At 41.7% G+C, this 20,655-nt stretch overlaps 1 protein-coding gene across 3 annotated transcripts in view; it reads right to left on the bottom strand.

The window, feature by feature from the left end:
• Positions 1 to 7,085: 7,085 nt before the first annotated feature.
• The window catches only part of Slc4a8 (solute carrier family 4 member 8), a 71,006-nt gene continuing 57,436 nt past the window's right edge, over positions 7,086 to 20,655 (bottom strand). For all 3 annotated transcript variants that reach the window (XM_047548823.1, XM_047548825.1, XM_047548824.1), the window contains exons 20-25: positions 20,265 to 20,333; positions 19,038 to 19,211; positions 17,312 to 17,449; positions 15,233 to 15,324; positions 13,567 to 13,662; positions 7,086 to 12,430 (exon numbers count right to left, since the gene is read on the bottom strand). In XM_047548823.1, coding sequence (XP_047404779.1) covers positions 12,418 to 12,430; positions 13,567 to 13,662; positions 15,233 to 15,324; positions 17,312 to 17,449; positions 19,038 to 19,211; positions 20,265 to 20,333 — 582 coding nt within the window. In that variant the 3' untranslated portion in view covers positions 7,086 to 12,417. The remainder of the gene's footprint in view (positions 12,431 to 13,566; positions 13,663 to 15,232; positions 15,325 to 17,311; positions 17,450 to 19,037; positions 19,212 to 20,264; positions 20,334 to 20,655) is intronic.

The raw sequence follows: 20,655 nt of genomic DNA, 5'->3' as shown, positions 1-20,655 counted from the left end.
ATTCAGGGAATGTCAGAATTGGAAAAGGACTTAGAAGACATCCAAACATGATCTCTCACTTATACTGATGAGGACACTGGAGACCAGAAAAGGAAACTGAAGCTAGTAATGAATGGAATCAGTATCAAAACCAGGACGGTACCTCCTGACTTTCCCCTGTCTAGGGCCATGTGACGCTATGAGGCAGGAGATCCCTTAGGGATAGGAAGGGGTCCCTTAGGAAGGTTTTCTTATTGGCCTATCAGTAAGGTCAGCCTACTCCTCAACTGATATTCACTTATATTGCCCCTTCTAGATGGCAGCTCTGTGAGTTGCAGACCAGCATTTCCTGGGCATGAGGAGGCTTCGTGGCACAGAGTAAGTGCTCCATCATGTGTTTAATGATTTAAAAAACAAGTCAATGTAGATAGGGCCAAACCAAATTACTCAGCTCTCAAAGTGGTCTTTGGGGCCTAGATAACCGAACCAGTTGAACTGTTGTGATCAGAATATAATAATGTGAACTTGAGCATGCATGTGATTTGGACTCAAAAACCTAGATTTGAATCCTAGTTCTGCCATCTACCGGCTGTACATCATCAGGCAAATTGCTTAACTTTTAACCTCAGCTTCTAGATCTGTAGCAAAGATTCACAGTGCCTACCTCAAAGAGTCATTGTGAGAGTTAAATGATGAATTTAAAGGACTTGGCCAAGAATTTGGCACATCTGAGTTCGCAAAGTCTAGCAGCTTTCTACATTAGCGATCTGCTCATTGCCGGTCCCCCCACCTCCTTCTAGGAGCAACCTCCACTCACAGCCTCTGCTGTCCACATGACCCCTGACACTGGCTGCATCTAATCAGACCGGTGTGGGAAATTAGCAGTAGGGGTCAGCCTGTTCAGTCCTTTTCATGGGACACAGGCCTTCAAATTGCTACCTTGAAATGAACTCTGCTTTTGGCCTACTGGAGGAACCAAGGATATTTAGCTTTGGGAATTCATTGGCAGAAGGGGCCTCAATGCTAGCAGGAAAGGCCCCTGAGCCATGATAGGGTATTGCTGCTTGAGGTCCCTAGGAGTCAAGGCCATCAGCACATAGGGGTGTTGGCCCAGCACACAGGGAATTGGCATAGCATGTCTGCCATGGGTAGTGGAGACAGGGAGAGCAGCAGGGGCTTGCTCAGCAGTGGGCACGCAGAGAGAGCCGGCGCTAGAGCCTGTGATGGACGGTTGTTGAGGTCATCATGCTCATGAGCAAACATGATTCAGCCCTGGGGCCCTTTATTTAAAGAGGGCCTGGAGGTCCTACAATAGCAGTGGGGGGCAGGGATAGGAAAATACCCTCCTATGATCTATGGCACCCTATTTTTTTTGGGGGGGGGTGCTGGGGATCGAACTCAGGGCCTATGTGCTTGCAAGGCAAGCACTCTACAGACTGAGCTATATCCCCAGCCCCCTATTTTTTTTAACCTAGACCCACAAAGACCCAGCACAGAGCAGTGAACCCTCACAGTGCTGAGGCCCTCACCCTCCTGCCACGCCGCAGACACAGACATCATCCTACTCTTTCTTCCCCACACCCATTTGCTCCCTGCTCTCAGCTCAGACATCTGTTCCCCACCCACTCCTTCACCACCACCCTCCCATCTCTTAGCCTGCTCCTAGGTGACGCTGTCTGTCTGCAGCCTCCTCTCTATCCCTGTCACAGAGTCACAAACCCTCAAGACCATCCTCTCACATCTACAGGGTCCTGGCATCCCCCATGACTGGAGATGGTTGGTCCCAAGGCATCTAATTCCATTATTGCACAAATCCAAATCTGCCTCCCAGGAGACAAGCTGGTCCTGGTATGTCCCCTGGAGCTCTTTCAAATGAGTCCACTCATTATTTTCCTTGGCAGCTTTTGTCTCAAACGTGTGACACTGGAGCAGTTTCACTCCACTGAGTCCCCCATGTCCAGGCACTCGTTGGACGCAGGCCTGCTGGTTTTCCCTGCCTCTCCCTCATTGACCCCTTCCTCCCATCACCACTGCTCTGGCCTAGACCAACTGCATCAAGCTTTTCCCTCTTCCAGTTCCTCTTACTTGCAGCTACAAGATGAATTTTCCTAAAACATTCAAAGCATCTCTCTCCTCCTAGATGGGGCCTTGCAGTTTATAGGATAGTCCTCGTTCCTTAAACTGGTATTGAAGGTCTTCTTTCCCCTGTCTCCAATTTCATATACAACTGCTTCTTACACAAAACCCTCAACTACAAGGAAACCAGTGACTGCACTCTTATCAGAACATTCCATTAGCTCTCCTGCCTCTGGGCCCCAGGCCACACTTCTCTTTCCCCCTTTGGAGGCTTCACTGACTCTGAAAGGATCCTCTCCTCACCCTGTAGAACTATAGTCCTCGTTACTGCGCTTTGCATGTGTTTTCTTATTTTGGATGTTAGTCCAACTGCAGGTCCCCTGAGAACTCTCCTACTCCCCTCACCCCTATACAGGAAAGCACTTAAAAGAGAGTTTTAAGACTGATGAGATAAACGTAGTGGCAAGGACTCCCTGAGTCTTTCCCCCATTTTCCTCCCAAGGGCATGCTTTGGGCTTCTCTATTTTTCCAACAGACTGAACAGACAGACTACTGTGTGTGGTCTGATTACTGTCAGGCTCAGTGAAACAATAGTTCCCCTGAGTACAAGGTAGAGAGAGGAATGCAATGGATTATGATGTGACAGTGTAGCTACTAAAATTATTTACTCAGGTTGCCACAATATGTGATCAATAGTTGAGTTCTCTGCTTCTTAAAAATGAGCCCTATGGGCTGGGAATATAGCTCAGTTGATGGAGCACTTGCCTTGCATGCACAAGGCCCTGGGTTCAATCCCCAGCACCACACACACACACACAAAAAAAAAAAGAGAGTGAGCGAGCGCGCGCCCTAATGTTCCTCCTGAGAAAAACTGTCCAGGACTTCTCAGGAGGAATCACTACTGCTCTTGGTCATTCATTTAAAAAATACTGTTGCATGCCTATGAGTTCTTTCTGGAATGTATTTTATAATTTGAATTTGTTGGATTATTCCAGAATAAGAATTTGAGTTATTTTCTTGACTTCTCCTGCTATTTACCAGTGACTTAACTTGGTACATTCTCCAATTTCACATTTCTCTAGTGTTTTTCAATATGACCTTTGACTTTTCTGTACATATCAGGTGTGGGTTTTAGATTGTCCCCATTCTAGGCAGGAACTCGAAGGAGTCAGCTGAGAGCACAGATCCTGGACAAGTAAACTGGGCTCCGCACTTGGCTTTGCTACTCACCAGGTGTAAGAACTTCAGCAACTTATTTCACCTTTTGTTCTCGTTGTCCTCATGTGTAGAAGGAACAGTACCCATTGCCTGTGCCATGAGGAGCCACGAGGATGTGATCAGAGAACATCTCTGAGGAGTGCACATCATACTCACAACAGATGCTGGCCACTACTGTCAGTGATTCTCCAGGTCAAGTGCTTCAGTCCTGACTTTGACAACAATGATAGTGATGACTGTACTGTTCAAGTCCAGCATGGAGGCCCTTATGACTCAAAATTAGTGCTAGAATCACACAGCTCAATGTTACTAGAAAACTGTTTTACTACCACTTTGCCTGAGTAGTCAAGCCTGGGCATTTCCTCCTTATCCACTGTGACTCTTCGGGAAATCAGGTGATGTATAGGTTCTGAGAGGATGAAGGGGCTTTGGGGGAACATGGTAAGAAGAGAATGGTCATTAATCTTTAGAGGCTTGGAAACCTGCTCTCCCCTTCTCTGCCTACTGTATGCACCAAAGATCAGTGGCCAAAGTATGGATGACCTTAGAACTAGGCGAGCAGTTAGAACTGACCCTGCATGAAAGGCATAGGTAGTAGTGGAGATGGAGAACACATCTGGGCTAGAAGGCCCAAGGTGTTTCTTCCTGTGAATTAATATGTATGAATAACTCAAGGGTTATGGTGCCCATGACTCCTTTCCCCTGGGCTCTGGAATCCACTACCACACAGCTATGAATCCAAAGATAGGTGGGCAGCGGGAGAACCTGCTGCAATTAGAGGACACACCAAGGGCACATGGTGAGCAGCAGCCTTAGTATGCTTGTGAATTCATGGAGTCGCCCCTGCGGACCCTTTAAAGTAGGTGATATTATCACTCCCATTTTGCAGGTGAAGAAACTGAGGCATAGCTGAAGCAAACTGCCCAAGGTCATTCAGCTATGGTCAGAGCTGGGACTTGAAATCAGGCAGGGTTGTTCCTGATTTACCTGTTTTATACTCTGCCTCTTCTAAGGGACTCCATTTTGTGCCCTCAGCCTCCTGTCAGGGATGGTCTGAGCCTTTCTCCATTCACCACAAGACAAGCAAGCTCACAGGGTGTGGTCTGGTGAGGTAGCAGGCAATAACCTGCATGGTTTTCTTACAAATGTATGCCTGTGTCCCAGTAATTAAACACAACCAAAAGGTGAAAGGGGCAAGTTTGGGTCCAGCTCTGGAACTTGGAGAACAGTCTTTGATCATCACTAAGATAACTGGACCAGCTTTACTGCATCTCTCTGGCCCTTGTTTCCTTCCAAGGAAAATTGACAGTCACAGCCCCTGCTAAAGGAACATCCCTCAACAGCCATATTCTTTACCAGTGGCCCTTACTCTTTCCTAGTTGGCCCAAGGATGGCTCCAGACTCAAGGGTCCCAGAGCTATACAGGCTGGACAGGGGCCTTTGGTGTTAAGAAATGATGAGCAGGGACCAATTACATTCTCAGTCTTGGGAATCATTGGGGAAATACAGAGACAGTGAATCTGTGAGCAGCGGGGGTTTGAAGCTGAAAGAATCTGGAGGTGGTTAAGGCTGTGGAACAGAGGCCAAGGAAACTGACATTGCAGCAGAGCTACAACGTAGGAGAACATCACAGAGTCGGGGGTGAGAATGAGCTGGGTGGAGGTGAGGCAGACACAGAAGAGCTGAGCCAAGGCAGCGTGAAGCATCACAGCAGTTGGCGTTCCACCCAGCCTGCACCTAAGAATCATCTGGAGAGCATTAGTAAATGCTGGTGCTCACCCCAGAGATTCTGTTTAACTCATGTAGAGTGGAAACTGGGCATTAGGTTACAAATCAGTCTGGTGAATCTAATTGAAGGTAAAGCCAGGGTGGAGAACACTGACCTTCAGAGAAGTTCTGTGCACGCCTGAGTTGCTGCTGCTGAGGTTCATGGTGCTCCATAGTTTGGCTACAGGACCGCAGGAGGCCCCAGAGTTTAGGTTCTCTTGCCTTCATCAGGAGGCACTTTCAGATATGGAATCTCTTAGAGCTCCTGCCTTATTCTTTACTAACAGAATCCTGATTTTGTACATGTATTGGGGCAGCAATATGGTCAGGAAAGATGGGCTCAAGTCCAGAGGATAAAGCCTAATCAAGCCAAGCCAAACATAATTCCACCCCTCTTTTCCTATCTTAAGAGATGGACATGTGATCCAGTGCTGACCAGTAACTGAGGACAGGGTATTCTAGAAAAGATTCTCTTCTTATTTAAGAGAGAGAGAGAGAGAGAGAGAGAGAGAGGCTGGAAAAATGCCCCCTCATCTTTTCCTGCCTTTGGAAGTTATGCTGGCTAATGTAATGCCTGCAGCTTCAGGAGCCATCTTGTGACTCTGAGGTGAAAACTAAGAGAACTGCAAAGAAGCTAACTGGAGCCCTGATGTGATTACTGAATTAACTAACACAGGAGATGTAATTATGCAATTAACTAACACCAGAGCCACCTACTTCCAAAAATTTCTTAAAAATATTTTTAGTTGTAGGTGGATATCATAACTTTTATTTATTTCGTGTGTGTGGTGCTCAGAATCAAACCCAGTGCCTCACAGATACTAGGCAAGTGCTCTACTATTAAGCCACAACCCTAGCCCAACTTCCAGATTTTTTTATTGCTTACTATGAGCTAGGTGCTGTCCTAAGCACTTTCCAACAGAATCCTTAACCACCCTGAGGCTGCTGGATGATAAGGGCTATCTCCCATCTCCCTGTACCAGCACCCCCACCAGGCCAGAGTCTGAGGCATCAGAACTGGCTGTTTCCTGTAGTAGTAGCCTTCTCACATACCACATGCCACTCAATGATATTAAAGCAAGTCTCTCTGTGAGGCAAAGGGTGTGAACTTGAGATATTTGAAAAACAGTCAAAAGAAGCAAAACACCTCAGAGCCAGGGAGTCCTGTGTCTTCAGGCTGCATGCCCAGCTTGCACTGGCTCTCACTTCATAAAATGCTCACCCCACAGTCTATGTCAGAAAGCTTTCAGTGGCTAGGCATGGTGGCGCAAGCCTGTAATTGCAATGGCTCAGGAGGCTGAGGCAGAAGGATCTAGAGTTCAAAGCCAACCTCAGCAACTTAAGAGAGGCCCTAAGCAACTCAGCAAGACCCCATCTCTAAAATATAAAAAAGAGCTGGGAATATGACTCAATGGTTGAGTGCTCTTGGATTCAACCCCTGGTACAAAAAAAAAAGCATTCAGTGGATGCCTTTCTTGTCAATCAGTAAAGCCTCCTGACTGGCTCTCCTACCAACTATCTTGTCACTTCCTTGCAGGTCTCTCTGCTCTTCCTCCATAACTTCCCTCTTCCCCTTTTCTCCAACCCTACAGCAGTGGGATTTGAGAGGAAGAGAAACACAATACTCTCGTGACCCACCCCCACCCCCTGCAAAAAGAACAAAAAACCAAAAACAAACAAATAAAAAAACTCTAGGGCAACAGCAGATTTTTAAATCTGGATTTCAAGGCAGTGGAGGGTCCCTAAATACTGTCAACTGCTCTCAACAGCCTGATTTTATCTTCAAAATTAGCTTTCTTTTCATGCTGTCCTGTTTGCCTCTGCCAGAGCAGTTCCCTAGGAAAGGGCCCTTTATGGCCTCCTTCATGACTCTGCCCCAAGGACTGGTCAGAACCTGCACCTAGAAGGCACGTATGTCCTCTTAAAGCATCTCAGCAGATACCACCACACCTTTTTTTCACCCATCTTCACCATTCTTCACAAATTCTGCAATTAATCAGCAGTGGCTCAGCCCCTTGATTCAGGCTCAAAGAACACTACAGGTACACAGTTTCTACAGATTTTATTTTTCACCTGTTGAGGTGAGTATACACAAGCCTGGGCAGGCAGAGGTCTAGGAGATGCAGTGTCACAATTACCTGCCCTGGGTCACAGACACAGATTGGAAAAGGAGTCTTGTTCCTACCACAAATTGCTATGGGATTATCACAATGACACATTTATTCCCAGTTCTATTTACACCATGGAGTGTGGAGAGGGTACATTTCTTACACTAAAAATATATACTTTGGAATCTCTAAAACAAAAATATCTCTATCTCTACATGGGACCTACTAGAAAGAAGAACATAGAAAACAAGAGAAATGTACCAGCACCTCAAGTTGTTCCCTTGTGAGGGAAGGTTGCTCTACTCTCCACCTGACCTCATTTAGCTTGGAAGGGCAGCCATTTCTAATCAATCAGACAGACAGACACAGAGAAACAAGAGGGAGACTTATCATCCCAGAGGAGTGAATATGGGAGGAGGGGAGGAGGATGATTTTGGCTTCTTATACAAAAGGAGTAATTGCACATTCAGTTTGGTGCTTCTGTTTCCAGCGTTATTGCACATGTGAAAAACCTGCATGTTGAAGTCATCCGCAAACCTGCTAAGAGAAGCCCAAGCTTGCTGATTTCTGCTGGGCTCAGAAATGTGCCGTGGGTGGGTTCTCCCTCTTCTCAAAGAATATTAATGTCATCAACTAGAAGAAAAAGTTCTGTATTCTCCAGTGCAGAAAGTGGGTTAGATTTAAGAAAAACGTTATTCTTAATCTCTTCAGAGGGGTCAGAAACCATTCCATTCCCTTTGAGCACAGAATCTTCTAAAAGAATTATGCCTATGGATGAGTCATTCAACTTCCTGAATTCTCCACTGGAAAGGTTCACGTAACACTCCTTTCCTCTTTTCACACTTCAAGCAGTGATATAGTTACTTCACACCTCTTTTGGTTATGAAAATTACCCTCCTTTCTGACAAAAAAAATGTAACTGAGACAACCGCCCATTTTCTATAATTAATGTTAAGAGACCAGGGGTAGCAAGAGTCATAAAGAATAGATTTAGTAGAAAAATCGCTTCTATTTGGCTTTGGAATGTCTTTTTCTGTTTACGCTAAAATGTGGATGAGCCTGAGGGCTTGAGAGTCCTCAGACCCTCAACATAAATAAGGAATATAACCATATAGTCCCCTTTCCAAGAAGTCCAGCACTGATCGACCTCCTCATTGCTCTAGCCACCCCAAACTGATGGTGGTTTTGGGACCTTTGATCAATAACTTCTTCCCTCTAAGGAGAACTTGAAATACTGAGGAAAAGACAAGAGGAGTAGTAAAGGGTGCTTGAAAAGCCAGGACAGTGAAAAGGGGAGGAACTTGAATAACGTCTCACTTGACTAGCCAGGGCCTGCTGGAGGAGGCCTAATGGCTTTCACCAAGAGAGTCAAGAAGGCTGGGAACATTCAATGCAGGGTTCCTGGATGGCCTGCTAGGATGTAGCCTAGGAACCTAAGAAATGTGAGAAAAATGTAGTGACAAACTGGCAAAGATGACTGTTTAAAAGTCCTAGGAGGAGGAGCTGTCTCTCTTGCAAAGAACTTCAAAGACATTGATAAAGTGGCAGAGAGAACATAGTGGGAGGTGTTTCTGATTCTGGTTTAAAAAAAAACAGGGGTCCTGGCATCAAGCCTGCTCCTCTGCTTCAGGAAAATCTGAGATACAGAACATGGACAACAAAATCAACAGAGAAGATGCAGGGAGAATTATTGATTCCTCTACTAAGAGGGAAGTATGGAGAGTCGAGTAGGCAGAAGATAAAGTAGAATTAGAAACTGTCTCTTTTGAATGACCAGAAACCACAGACTCCCCAACACCAGAGACCTCTTGAAGGTCACAGCTCTCATAGCCTGAGCTAGCAACCAAGCATGAGACTTAGCACATACCAGATTTTTATTGAACATTAATAACTAACTTGAAAGCCAGTCATATCCCAGACAAAGAGAAATAATGACTATTTACTTTGTCTTTTGGAAAAATATGGTTCACTTTCCCTCTACCCCAAGTTTTTATGAATAAGGAGTGAGGAGAGGAGCTGTATATGGTAAAGACCAGATCTCTTGACAATCCTTCATAAGTTGGAAATCATATCTAGCCACAAAGAGCCAGTCTGTTTCATGCAACCAAATATATTTGGCAATTTTACAGTACATCGCTGCTGGTTTTTGCCCTGAGGACCAACTCTTGCCTAAAAATCATGACCAGAAAACAACTTGCCCACTTAGATCCAAATTCCACTTACCATCATTTTCTTAAATCCCTGACCTCCCTCCCTTTCTATGACACTACCAGTCTATCAGGGTACTGGCATGCCAACATTTAAACCGTTCCTGAAATTTCCTCTCATCATGGAAGAGGCAGACAATTTCTCTGGGCCAAGCAACTGTGGGCCTGAGAAATCCCTAACAACCTGCCTTTATTTCTACTTCTAAATCAGTTTCTCCTTTAACTTTAATACCTTTCTTCATAGATTAATCTGCCGGTATTTGTCCTCAACCTGTTTTGTCAGAGAAACTCAGATGAGAATTCCCAAACGGGAGAATGACCACATTTTTTTGATGTTCTCCCAGCAAGGTGCTCAAAAGCTTAAGAGTGGTGATGAAAACTTGCAGCTACATGCTCATTTGTCACCATGCACACATGTGTACACACTGCTAGTGCTTCACTGCCACTTCCAGTTTCTTGCCCCCAAATGCTGCCAGTTTGCCTCTTGCTACCATGGTCACCAGCCACAAACCTAAGCAAGGAAGCAGCCAGGACTGGGGCTGAGTGGTGAGAGCTGCGAAGGAAAAGAGAATATGAGTAGGGAATAGTTCTTACCATTAGGAATAGCAAAAATGAGGCTGGCCACTGTTTGAGAAGAAAAATCAAGTGACCTATAAGGGTGGGCACAGTTTTCCAAAGTGGTTAATGTTCCTAAGGTATAGTAATCTGGGAGACTCTGGCTGGGGAAGAACTCAAAAGTCAACATGTGATCCTGTAACTGTGCTGCACAGAGTTAACAAAGGCAGGTTCCCTTATCCTCAAGCAATTTAGCATATACAAGGCATCAATGTGTTAGGAGACACATTTTTCTCATGACACTGTCACTGGTTTTGTTCCACAATGGGTTCTTCCTTACAGGTGCTCTAAGGCTAGGGAAACAGTAGTTGCCAACCTCCCTATACAAAGTGTGGCTGGAAAATATGGCAGGCGGCAGGGCAAGATGGAGCAAGAAAAGGTGCCCATTCCCGGGGAACTAAAACAATGAAAAGGAGAAATGCAAGAAAGTAGCCAGAGACTGACGTGGGAAAGTCAGCAAGAAAGTTTTTCCCATTGATGGACTATCTTTAATTTTTCCAAATCAAATGGAGAAAGGGGTTAATTATTAGATTTGTTCTAAAGTAATAAAATGTGAAGCTTTGGCTCACAAAGATTTTAATGCCCATATATTTTAAAGAAACATGCCTTATCCTGTCTATACCACAAAAGAAAGCCAAGGCTGCCCTAAAACAGCCTTGTAAATAGAAATCAGACAAACTAGGGACCCTAAAATTTAGTGGAATGCCATTTTAATATTTGAAAGCAGTGTGACATTCAGCCAACAGGCACTGGTGCAATGATACATAGTGTTTGTTCATAGCAGGTACCTGTTCTGAGTGGTTGGTGTCTGTCCTGTACCAGTTGTTAAATATCTTGAAAATCATCTCTGCATTAAAATAACTATGGCCCTAAGAGATAGGGAAATGTGGGAGAAATGCAGGATTCCTTTGATATCAATCAAAGGTCATTAGAGTCAGACTAGAATACATTAATATATTTTAAGAGTCTAAAGAATGCAACACTCAATAAAGTGATGCAGCCAATTCTTCACCTATAAAAGGACAGAACACTAGGGGATCTTCCCACTGTACAGAGATTTTCCAGGAAGGAAAACTGATAAGCTTGGATTCTCTGGGTGCTAATGGGCTGGCTGGTCACATTCTGTGCACAAAGGCAGGGAAGGTCTAAATGCACTGGAGCTTAGGCCCTTGACATTCATTGCAACATAGAAGAGAAAAAAAGTAAAAGTAGTTTAAACTATATTCCAAAACTAACTTCACTTACAGTTCATTTCCCAGAGTAGTTTTTTACATCTGAGAGTCAGAACTTTTCGTCAACTAAAAGATATCCATGATGATGAAGAAACCACATGGCTGAAGGTGGTTTTGGTCCATTGAGCTGATGATGGTTCACTACTAAGGCAGCTAAGAAGACAGTACATAAGCACTTGGATCTCTCCAGGATGGAATCAGAATGTATCCTCAAGAGACAGCAGCAAGACGTCAAATAGTCTCATAAAATGGCCAATAAAAACAACAATTTCCTTTTCTACTCACAAACAACTGTCATCAAATCTTTCCTAGATATCTAGAAGGCAGACACTGACCAATCTTCAGACTTGGAAGTCCTTCCTGGCATCTACACTAATTTCTTTCGTAGCATTGTAGGCTCATTCTCTTACTCTATCCTCAATGAAAACCATGAGAAGATTCTCATTCTCACTTGTCATTACTGATTTCTCCCCAAGCCTTTTCCTAAATAAGCTAAACTCCAAATCCCCCTTGGCCTTTGTATCTTCCAAGGGTCTCACTGAGTTGTGCAGACTGCTGTTAGAGAGTGATTGGGATCCCCTCAGGACAGAAATGTCCTCCTGGCTGAAGTGGTAGGCACTGCCAATGCCCAGGGGGCTGACCATCCTGGTAGCAGACCTCCTGACAGCCTCTGGGTCTGACCAGCATCCCCCACCCAGGGTAGGCAATCAAACTAAGGCCCAGGGCTTCCTAAGGGTCTGCAGATACCAACATGACTGAGGAAGCTTCCCCTTTTTCTCTGTTCTCCTGCTACTCCCCCACCTCATCATCTTTTAAGGAAGAGGGAGCTCAAAGCAGGAATCCTCAATGGCAGAATGGATCCATGTGGCTCAGCAGGCCAGCAGAGAGTTTCAGAGAAAATGTCTGAAAAATGGGAAGCTGGATCTTTAATGGTGGCAGTTCTGAAGAGAAAGAAGGAAGAGGAGGAGAAGTACCAACAGGAGGTGGCCTTCTGCTTCCACGTTCACATCTGGTGACTCACTGCTGGTATGGGGATGGCTGGGTGGCCTCCAATGCACACCAAGAATAACTGAATGCTTCAGCATGGCTTTGAGATGACCAAGGACAGGGCCAGACTTGGTCTTGCTTCTTCTCTGAGAGACTCACCATTTTCTCTGTAACCAGAACTTCCCTGAGGCACCTCATGGCCCAAATCTTCTATCCCAGCAAAGACTCTTAGTTGAAGAGACTGAATAAAAGTGTTACAATGAGACAAAAAGGGACACATGATTCATTCCTGCTTTTAACACAATACTTTGAAGATGTCACCACAATTTGGATCTGGCTATATTTTAAGTTCATTTACAAGTAGACTAGTTCTCAACTAAAAATAACTGTGTGCGTTATACAGTTCGACAGCTGCCTGGATTTTCCTCTGAAGGAAACAAGATTCTATATTTCACTCACATTCAGCACAGATTTATTTTAACCCATTCGAAGATGAAATAACCCACCACTACCACCCACTGGTGACTGTGACTTTTCAAAGCACTTCAGTTTCCCCTCAGAGCAACTTATTATTATGCCCATTTTGTTGTTGAGTAAACTGAGTGCCAGAAACAGCGGTAGGCCAAATTATACATGCAATTAAGAGTAGGACCAGGTTTCCCAACTTCTCTTTTTTTTAAAAGTTATCTTTAATAAGGCCTTATATTTTGTTTTCAGTTATCTTACTATTTAAACTTAAATGGTGTTTGGACTAAATTATTTAAGTAATTTGGATGCGTAGCCTACCTCAGTGTAGGCAAAGATGCCTTAAGTTCTTTCATTTTCTTCAATAACCTGATTAAAATTGATCTATGGTATTAGCAAATGATAAATAGAATGTACTTTGCAAAATAAGAAAACAGTTACAATTTAATATTTCAAAATCTGTTCATGGCAATAATTTTCATTATGGAACAAGTTAAATAAGTTAAAGTCTGTACCCATACTATTTATTTGTATTAACAATATTAATATAGACTTGTAGCAATTTTCCAATTTGTGTGGTTAGGTAACCAGAGAGATATCATTTAGATTTTCAAATAAGAACTAAAAAGAGGATTAAGGAACTAAACAGATAAAGTGTAACAAAATAATTCCATCCTGACTGGACCTATGTAAATGGACAGCTCAAAACACCCTATCTCTTCCAATATTTAGAAACCATTTTTACTTTTTTTCCTTAGGCTTAAATCTATTCTTATGGGGTTAGCAGCAATCCTGAAAGTGCTATTTATTAGACAAATTCAATCTTACAACTATATATATTTTACCTTCAACATTATTACCATTTCTAAAAGATAAAAATAAATAAAAATCAGAAATTATAGGTCTCTTTACCTTTTTTCCTTTGTGTTTCCAGAATTCATACTGAGAGCTTTCCAGACCGTGGTTTTAGGCATTTCATCAGAAATATTAATCTCAGAGGGGTCACATCTGAAATCAATGCTTAGTACAGTTAATGTCAGACATATGGATAAAATACATATCTCATTCTATAATGATCACCACTCCACCCGAAGGGAAAAGACTGGAAGACTAGCTAACAGTTCTCAGTAGCTCTGGGAACACAGATGGAGTCTGGTCATTCTTCTGCAGCCACTGAGGTCAGAATAGAAAAAGGTAAGATGCCTATGAGATGCTGCTGCAGGCTGGCTGGGCTTTTGTCCCAGGTCGTGCCTGGTCCTCTGAAAAGCTCACTGGAAATGGTAACCGTGTTGTGATGCCAAGAGCACAGCATCAGGAACTCCTATTTGCTTTCTGTGTGCCAGGCACTCTTCATTCATTTTCTTATTTACATAGTGAAATCTTTTCCACTGATAGTTTACAAAGAACTTTCTCACTCTATTGTCTTAACTATTATAGCAACAGAGATTAATAACATTCTTGTTTGAAGGTGCAAGTGCTTGTCCAAGGTCAAATGACAATAAATCAAGACCCTAGACCCAGACTTTGGTCCTCTGGAGCCCAAGAATATATAAAGTCTTCTATACACCAGGAGTTCTCCTAAAATGCCAAGAGTGAAGATAGCATCCCACTGGAGAAGAAACAGGATTCGAATTATATGGCTCCTTCTATAATAACTTACAGAAAGTTTATTAGGGACCAAAGACTTTCCTAATTTACCCCACAGTATAAACCACAACAAACCCAATGATTCAGCAGTCAATTTCCCAAGATCCAGTTGCCCTTTCTTCCTTCTCTGCCCCTCCCGACCTCTAAGCTCCTTCACCCTGTGTGTGCCTCATCCAAAACAGAAACAAGATGACAGGAACAAAACGACACATGGACCAATTTAGCTTCTTGTGATTTGTGGAGATCAATAGGTTTGGTAGGTAAAGGAGTAAAATCACTGGCAGAAGTAAGGCATTTTAATGATCCCAGCTCATTCTCCCTGGGTCCCTGAACTACAGATGCCATGAGTCTGGTTGGAGTGGACTATCTCTGCCTATCCCCGAGGCAGGTCCAAGTGTAGGAAAGTCATGCACACCAGCCTGAGAACTCTCTAGAAATAAAGACGATTCCATTCATCTTTGGAAGGTGGCAAAGAAAAGCATAAGGGGTACTAGTTTGAGGAATAGACAGACCCAGTTTTGAATATTGATCTTTCTACTTAGTAGCATTATAACTTTGAGCAAACTACCTAAACTTCTATAATCCTGTTTCCTCACAAGTACAGAAGTGGATAATGACACTCTTTTTAAGAGAATGGTTATAAAGACTGACAGAGAACATATAAGTAAACCTTCTTGCACAATTGTGGCATGGAGGAAGGCTCTAGGGATGTTGGCCCTCTCTCTCTTCACCTGGTACAGTGCTGGGCACAGAGCAGGCATTCAGTTCACAATTAAATGGAAAAGGTATTGATTGTCACAGGATGAACATGGGAGTCTGGATATTTAGCACTTTACACCAGCAGCTGCATTTGTAAAAACACCCCCCCACAAAGTCAGAATGTTTAGAGAATATCCCAAACAGTAAATTCCTTTGTGTTTGGGAGCTTTACCTGAAACTGTTGTTCTTTCCAGGACTACTTAGTAATTTCCTGCTCTCAAGGGGGAACTTGTCTCCCCCAATTTCTAACATTTTCTCAGCCTCCTGGGGGGAAAAAAGAGACATTATTATATCTTGAACAAAGAAAGATCATGAATTTTCACCAGCTCATTCTTCTACTACCACAATTTCTAACTAATTTTCTCTCACAATTATTATACAAATGTAATTAGGATTTTTATAGGTTTGAGTCACTGTAAAAAGAGACAATCTGATATTTCTACATATGGAATAGTATTGAAAAAAAATCTGAATCTGAGTAAGCCTCTAGATTCAATGACCAACTTGGAAACACCAGGGACAGAAAATGATGTTAAATGACACTAAGGAAGATATTTAGCAAAATATCTATGATGCAAAAGCCTAGAGGTCAGGGCTGGGGATATAGCTCGGTTGGTAGAGTGCATGCCTCACATGCACAAGGCCCTGGGTTCAATCCCCAGCACCACAAAAAAAAAAAAAAAAAAAAAAAAAAGCCTATAGGTCAAGGAACCAGTTTTTCAATAGAAAGAAAAACTGGAAAGGAAAACCCTAAAGAAATTTAAGGAAGATATCAACCAATTGAAACATAGTGACCTTCTTTAGATCCTGATTCAAATAAACATATTGTTAAAAATAATAAGGCAATTGGGAAAATATGAATATTGACTTTGCTTTCTACTTTATGTTTAAAATATTCCATAATAAAATGTTATCTTTAAAATAATGCCACTAATTTAGCCAGGTGCAATGTCACATGCCTGTAATCCCAGCTTTTGGGGGGCTGAGGTAGGAGGTTCCCAAGTTTGAGGCTATCCTTAGGCTAGACTCTAATTTTTCTTTTTTGTACATAATTAAAATCTTTGTCTACATTGCCTACATTATCCTTAAGGATAAATTTTAAAATTAAGAGTTGCTGGGCTAAAAGGGTCTTACTATTTTGCCCAGGTTAGTCTCAAATTTCTAGGCTCTGGGCTCAAGCAATCTTTCCATCTCAGTCTCCAAGTGCTGGGACTAAAGGTATACATCACTGTGCCTGGTTTGGGCTTATACATTTTTAAGACTCTACTTTAAGCTGCCCTGAGATTTATCCAATTCATACTACTAGTTTTATTGTACAAGAAACTCATTTCAATAATAGTGTTACCAACACTTTTTTTCCAAAATCTTTCCAAATTTATTAAATGAAAAAATATTTGATATTTCCATTTCTTTGATTATTTGGTCATTTATAGTCTTCTTTTGTAAATTATCTATGTCTATTGCTAATTTTTATTCCATTATTGTTTTATTAGAGATAATTATTTGAATAGGAAGAATTTTAACAAATGTATTAACATTATTTAAAAATTTTGTTTATGGAATTTTGGATACCTGAAAGCTTCACATTTAATGTAGTGAATTCTATCAATATTCCATTTAAAGTTTTCTTCCATTGCTTTTGTATTTAAAATTGTTAAAGCTTGTTTAATAATACAAGGTTTTAAAAATTCAAGATATTAGAAAAATATGCATGTCGAAATGTATTTCAAGGGATACTATCTAGGCCCTAATTGTGTTTGGAAAAAACAATATTGTCAGCAATTAGGCAGATAACAAATACTCTCAGAAAATATACTTTTCAATTAGACCTTTGGGAAGAACACAAGCCATTGACTCTTATAATAAAAAGAGATGCTATGTTCATATTCTAGATGGTATCCTGGTGAGTAGACTCTAGGAAACAAAGGGAAAAACTACTGATTATTGAATCCAGAAATGAAGGGCAGAAAGGAATATGAATCCTGAATTCATTTTCAGCTGAGAATATCTTTTTTTTTTTTTTTTTTTTTTTTTGGGTGCTGGGGATCGAACCCAGGTCCTTGTGCTTAGAAAGCAAGCACTCTACCGACTGAGCTATCTCCCCAACCCCCAGCTGAGAATATCTTGGAGTAATCGTTCTAGCTCTTAAATATAACCCTTGGGATTCCAGACATGCTGACTTTTCATGTGGCCTTTCCTATGTTCTGTAACTTGAAGCCCCAAAATGTGTAGCTGGTACAATGACTATGACCTCTTCCTCCTTGGCCTTCTTTTTGGCATCATCCAACTTCTTCTTTTTGCTTTCAGGCATGAGATCATCTAACCAGCTCAGCTCTCGCTTAGAGAAACAGAGATCCATGACTTTCCTGACAAAGACCAAGGCCAAAACCTGAAGAAAAATAAAGGAAGAGTTAAGGGGCCAATTTTGTTCCTGGAATGAAAAGTAAAGTCTCAATTTTCACAGCTAATTAGAAGAACATTTCAAGAAAAATCCAATTCATAATAATCACAATAGTTGCCATTTATTAAATGTCCTCTTTGTGCCAGGTACTGAGTGTTTTACATAGAGTATTTTAACCATCACGATAGCAACCCTACAAATTACTGAGGAACTAATTTAATTTCTTCACTGAAAAGACAAACCTATCGTCTGCAGATGGCCCTGACAACTGCCTTCCCCTGTTTGTGGTCATCAGGAAAGGGCTACAGGGCAGCATGGGGAGCGGATAACTTCTGCAGGAGCAGGGTCAAAGTGGGCCAGCTGCATTCAGAATAAGCCTGCCTCATCAGGGATGATGGAACCTTGGAAGACTGTCTTTATTCCCTTCTGATCCTCTGTACTTTTCCCTCCAAAATCCTTGCTCTATGACTGCATTGTGTATCTGTAGTGGTTTTTATCTCTGTTCTTTGGCCTAGGCTGACATTCACTTTAAAGGTGAGGAAACTGAGGCCCAGAAAGAGGAAGTGACTTGGCTAAAATCTGGCAGCTAATCTCTCCAATAGACGCAGGTCCAAGGTATCTCGACTACTGCTGCACTTTCTTTACAAGAAGCCACATTAACCAGAGATAACTAATAATCCATAAGGACCTTCCTGGGTCCCTTGGTGTGTATCAGTTACATCTCTTGGTTGGATGAGGAATGATGCAAATCAGGCTTATTAAATCCAATCATATTTATAATTTTAATGATTACATTTCAAATAAATTTAAAATTGATAGGCTTCCTTCCAGAAGTTCCCAGGAATTTGATAGTTTTTAAACTAAACACTTAATCCCTAAACATCACACACAAATACAAATATTCTGACAAAACTGAAAAAAAAAATACCAGGAGGGTGTGGGTCTATGAGTTTAGAGAAAAAAATTAAAAATGGTATTACAATATGACCCAGCAATCCCATTCCTAGCTGTGTTTCCCAAAGAACTACAAGCAGGGACACAAACAGATATTTGTATACCCATGTTCACAGCAACATTATTCACAATAGCAATATTCAAAAAGTGGAAGCAACCAAGGTGTGCACTGATAAATGAATGGAAAAACAAAATGTGGTTTATGTACACAATGGGATATTATTCAACCCTAGGAAGAAAAGCAATTCTGACACATGCTAGAACATGGATGAATCTTGAAGATATTAAGTGAAATAAGCTAGTCACAAAAGAAAAAAACATTATGAGTTCACATATATGAAGTACCTAGAATAATAAAATTCATAAAGACATAAAGTAGAATTGTGGTTTCCCAGGGGTTGGTAGGAAGGAGAGAATGGGAAGGTAGGATTGAATGAGTGAGGAGTTTCAGTTTTATAAGATGAAAAAAATTCTGGAGATGCATGGTGATATAACAATGTGAATGTAATTAATGCAACTGAACTGTACATTTAGAAACAGTTTAAATGCAGAATTTTATGCTACAGGTACTTTACCACAACTTAAAAATAATAGTAATAATTTATATTCCAAAAAACCTCACCATCATTGGGAAAACAATGGCAGCTGGTGATGCCTTAATGACCCAGAGCAGGACAAGGCAGGTCAGCTGGATGAGAGTGAAGAGGTGCACTTTGCGCAGAGGCACGTGACGCAGGTAAATAAAATCTGGCTGGTGCTTTGCAGGCATCCCAAAGAGCTTCAGACGATCAAAGAACTGAAAGGAGGGAACTGGCATTTATTTTCAGGAGGCTTTGCGGGGTTTAGAAGCCTTGTTAGACCCATTTTCATGTCTCTTACATTGCCTGCTCTGAAAAGTAAGTAACACCATTTCTACAGGACACGAATGGAAACAAAGTCTCAAGAGGACAGGCAATATGGTCAAAGCTGGGAAATGTTAGTTGATTTTTGACTTCATCTTTTCTAATTCTAGGTTCAAAGTTTATCCCACGCTGAGGATCCTAAGAGAGTTTTCTCAGGGAAAATAGGAAATAAGTGAATTACATCTTGTGGCTTACTATCAAACCAAATCTCTTACTTGTTCTTTGAGGAATTAGGAGATGTTTGTTGATGAAACCTCATTAACATTCTGAATATAGAAAATATGATCATTTTTACAGTAGAGTAAAGGAAAACAGACCCAGAGGTTAAACAACTTGCCCAAAGTCACATTAGAACTCAGCATGTAAGAATGAGCATCAGACATTCCATACAAGAAGAACTGACCATTCGAGAAAAAGCTAAGTTATTACATCATCTGGAATATCGAAATTATGATTATGGCTCTCAATTTTCTCTGTTTGAAAGTCTTGGAGGAATGAATTGATAGATGGGAGAAGGTACAGTATAACAGGGAGTAACATCTGCTTACCTGGGGCAACTCCTAGTACTCCTCAAAGGTGAACTTTCTTCTTTTACACTTTAAACTGGTATTAAATCTCAAGCTGTACAGGTGTGGAAGCCAGTTTGGTTCTTGACCAACCTTTCAGGTTCTGGTTTACCAGCATTTGGCAAAGCACCTTGTATTTATGTGCTAAACAAATGTTGAATAATCAACAAATGAATGACCAGAACCATGATATTAAGCCAGGCTACTCTGGAAGTCTCTATGACTGTACATTTGAAGAAATTTCTAAAACAGTCCAACAAGCAAACCTAGGAAATAATTTCTCAAGAACAGATGGCGCTTTCCTTTGGGACCTGCCCCTCCCTGGTCAGGACAGATGAACTCACAGTGAAAGGACACTGCCATGGCTGAACTGTACAATACCTGAATTCCCTGTAGTGAAGAAACTCCCATGTAGAGAAAAACTCCATAGAGTACTGGCATCGGAATAAACTGCAGACAAAAGGGCAGAAAGGCCAGAAACCAAGTTTGGTATCACAGTATGTTCAAGGCTACATAACTTTTAAATCTCTGAGAATGAAACAAAATCACAAAATAGCTTCATAAACATTGTGTTAATTTGTTTTATTTACATAATTTTGAAGTAGAGGCAAAAGCAGAAGCTGATAGTGATAAAAATCTTCTCTCTGAATTGAAATCATCACTCTAAGTTAAATTATAGGCCTCACATCTCATCCTTATCTGACTCTTCCTCCTCCCTGGGGATGAGTAGATGGATCCCCCACACACACACATACCCACCACAGACCTCTTA

Source organism: Sciurus carolinensis, chromosome 4 (genome assembly GCF_902686445.1).
Source record: "Sciurus carolinensis chromosome 4, mSciCar1.2, whole genome shotgun sequence".
NCBI lineage: Eukaryota > Metazoa > Chordata > Mammalia > Rodentia > Sciuridae > Sciurus > Sciurus carolinensis.
The sequence above is the reverse complement of the archived record's forward strand: the minus strand, read 5'-3'. Positions and strand labels throughout refer to the sequence as shown.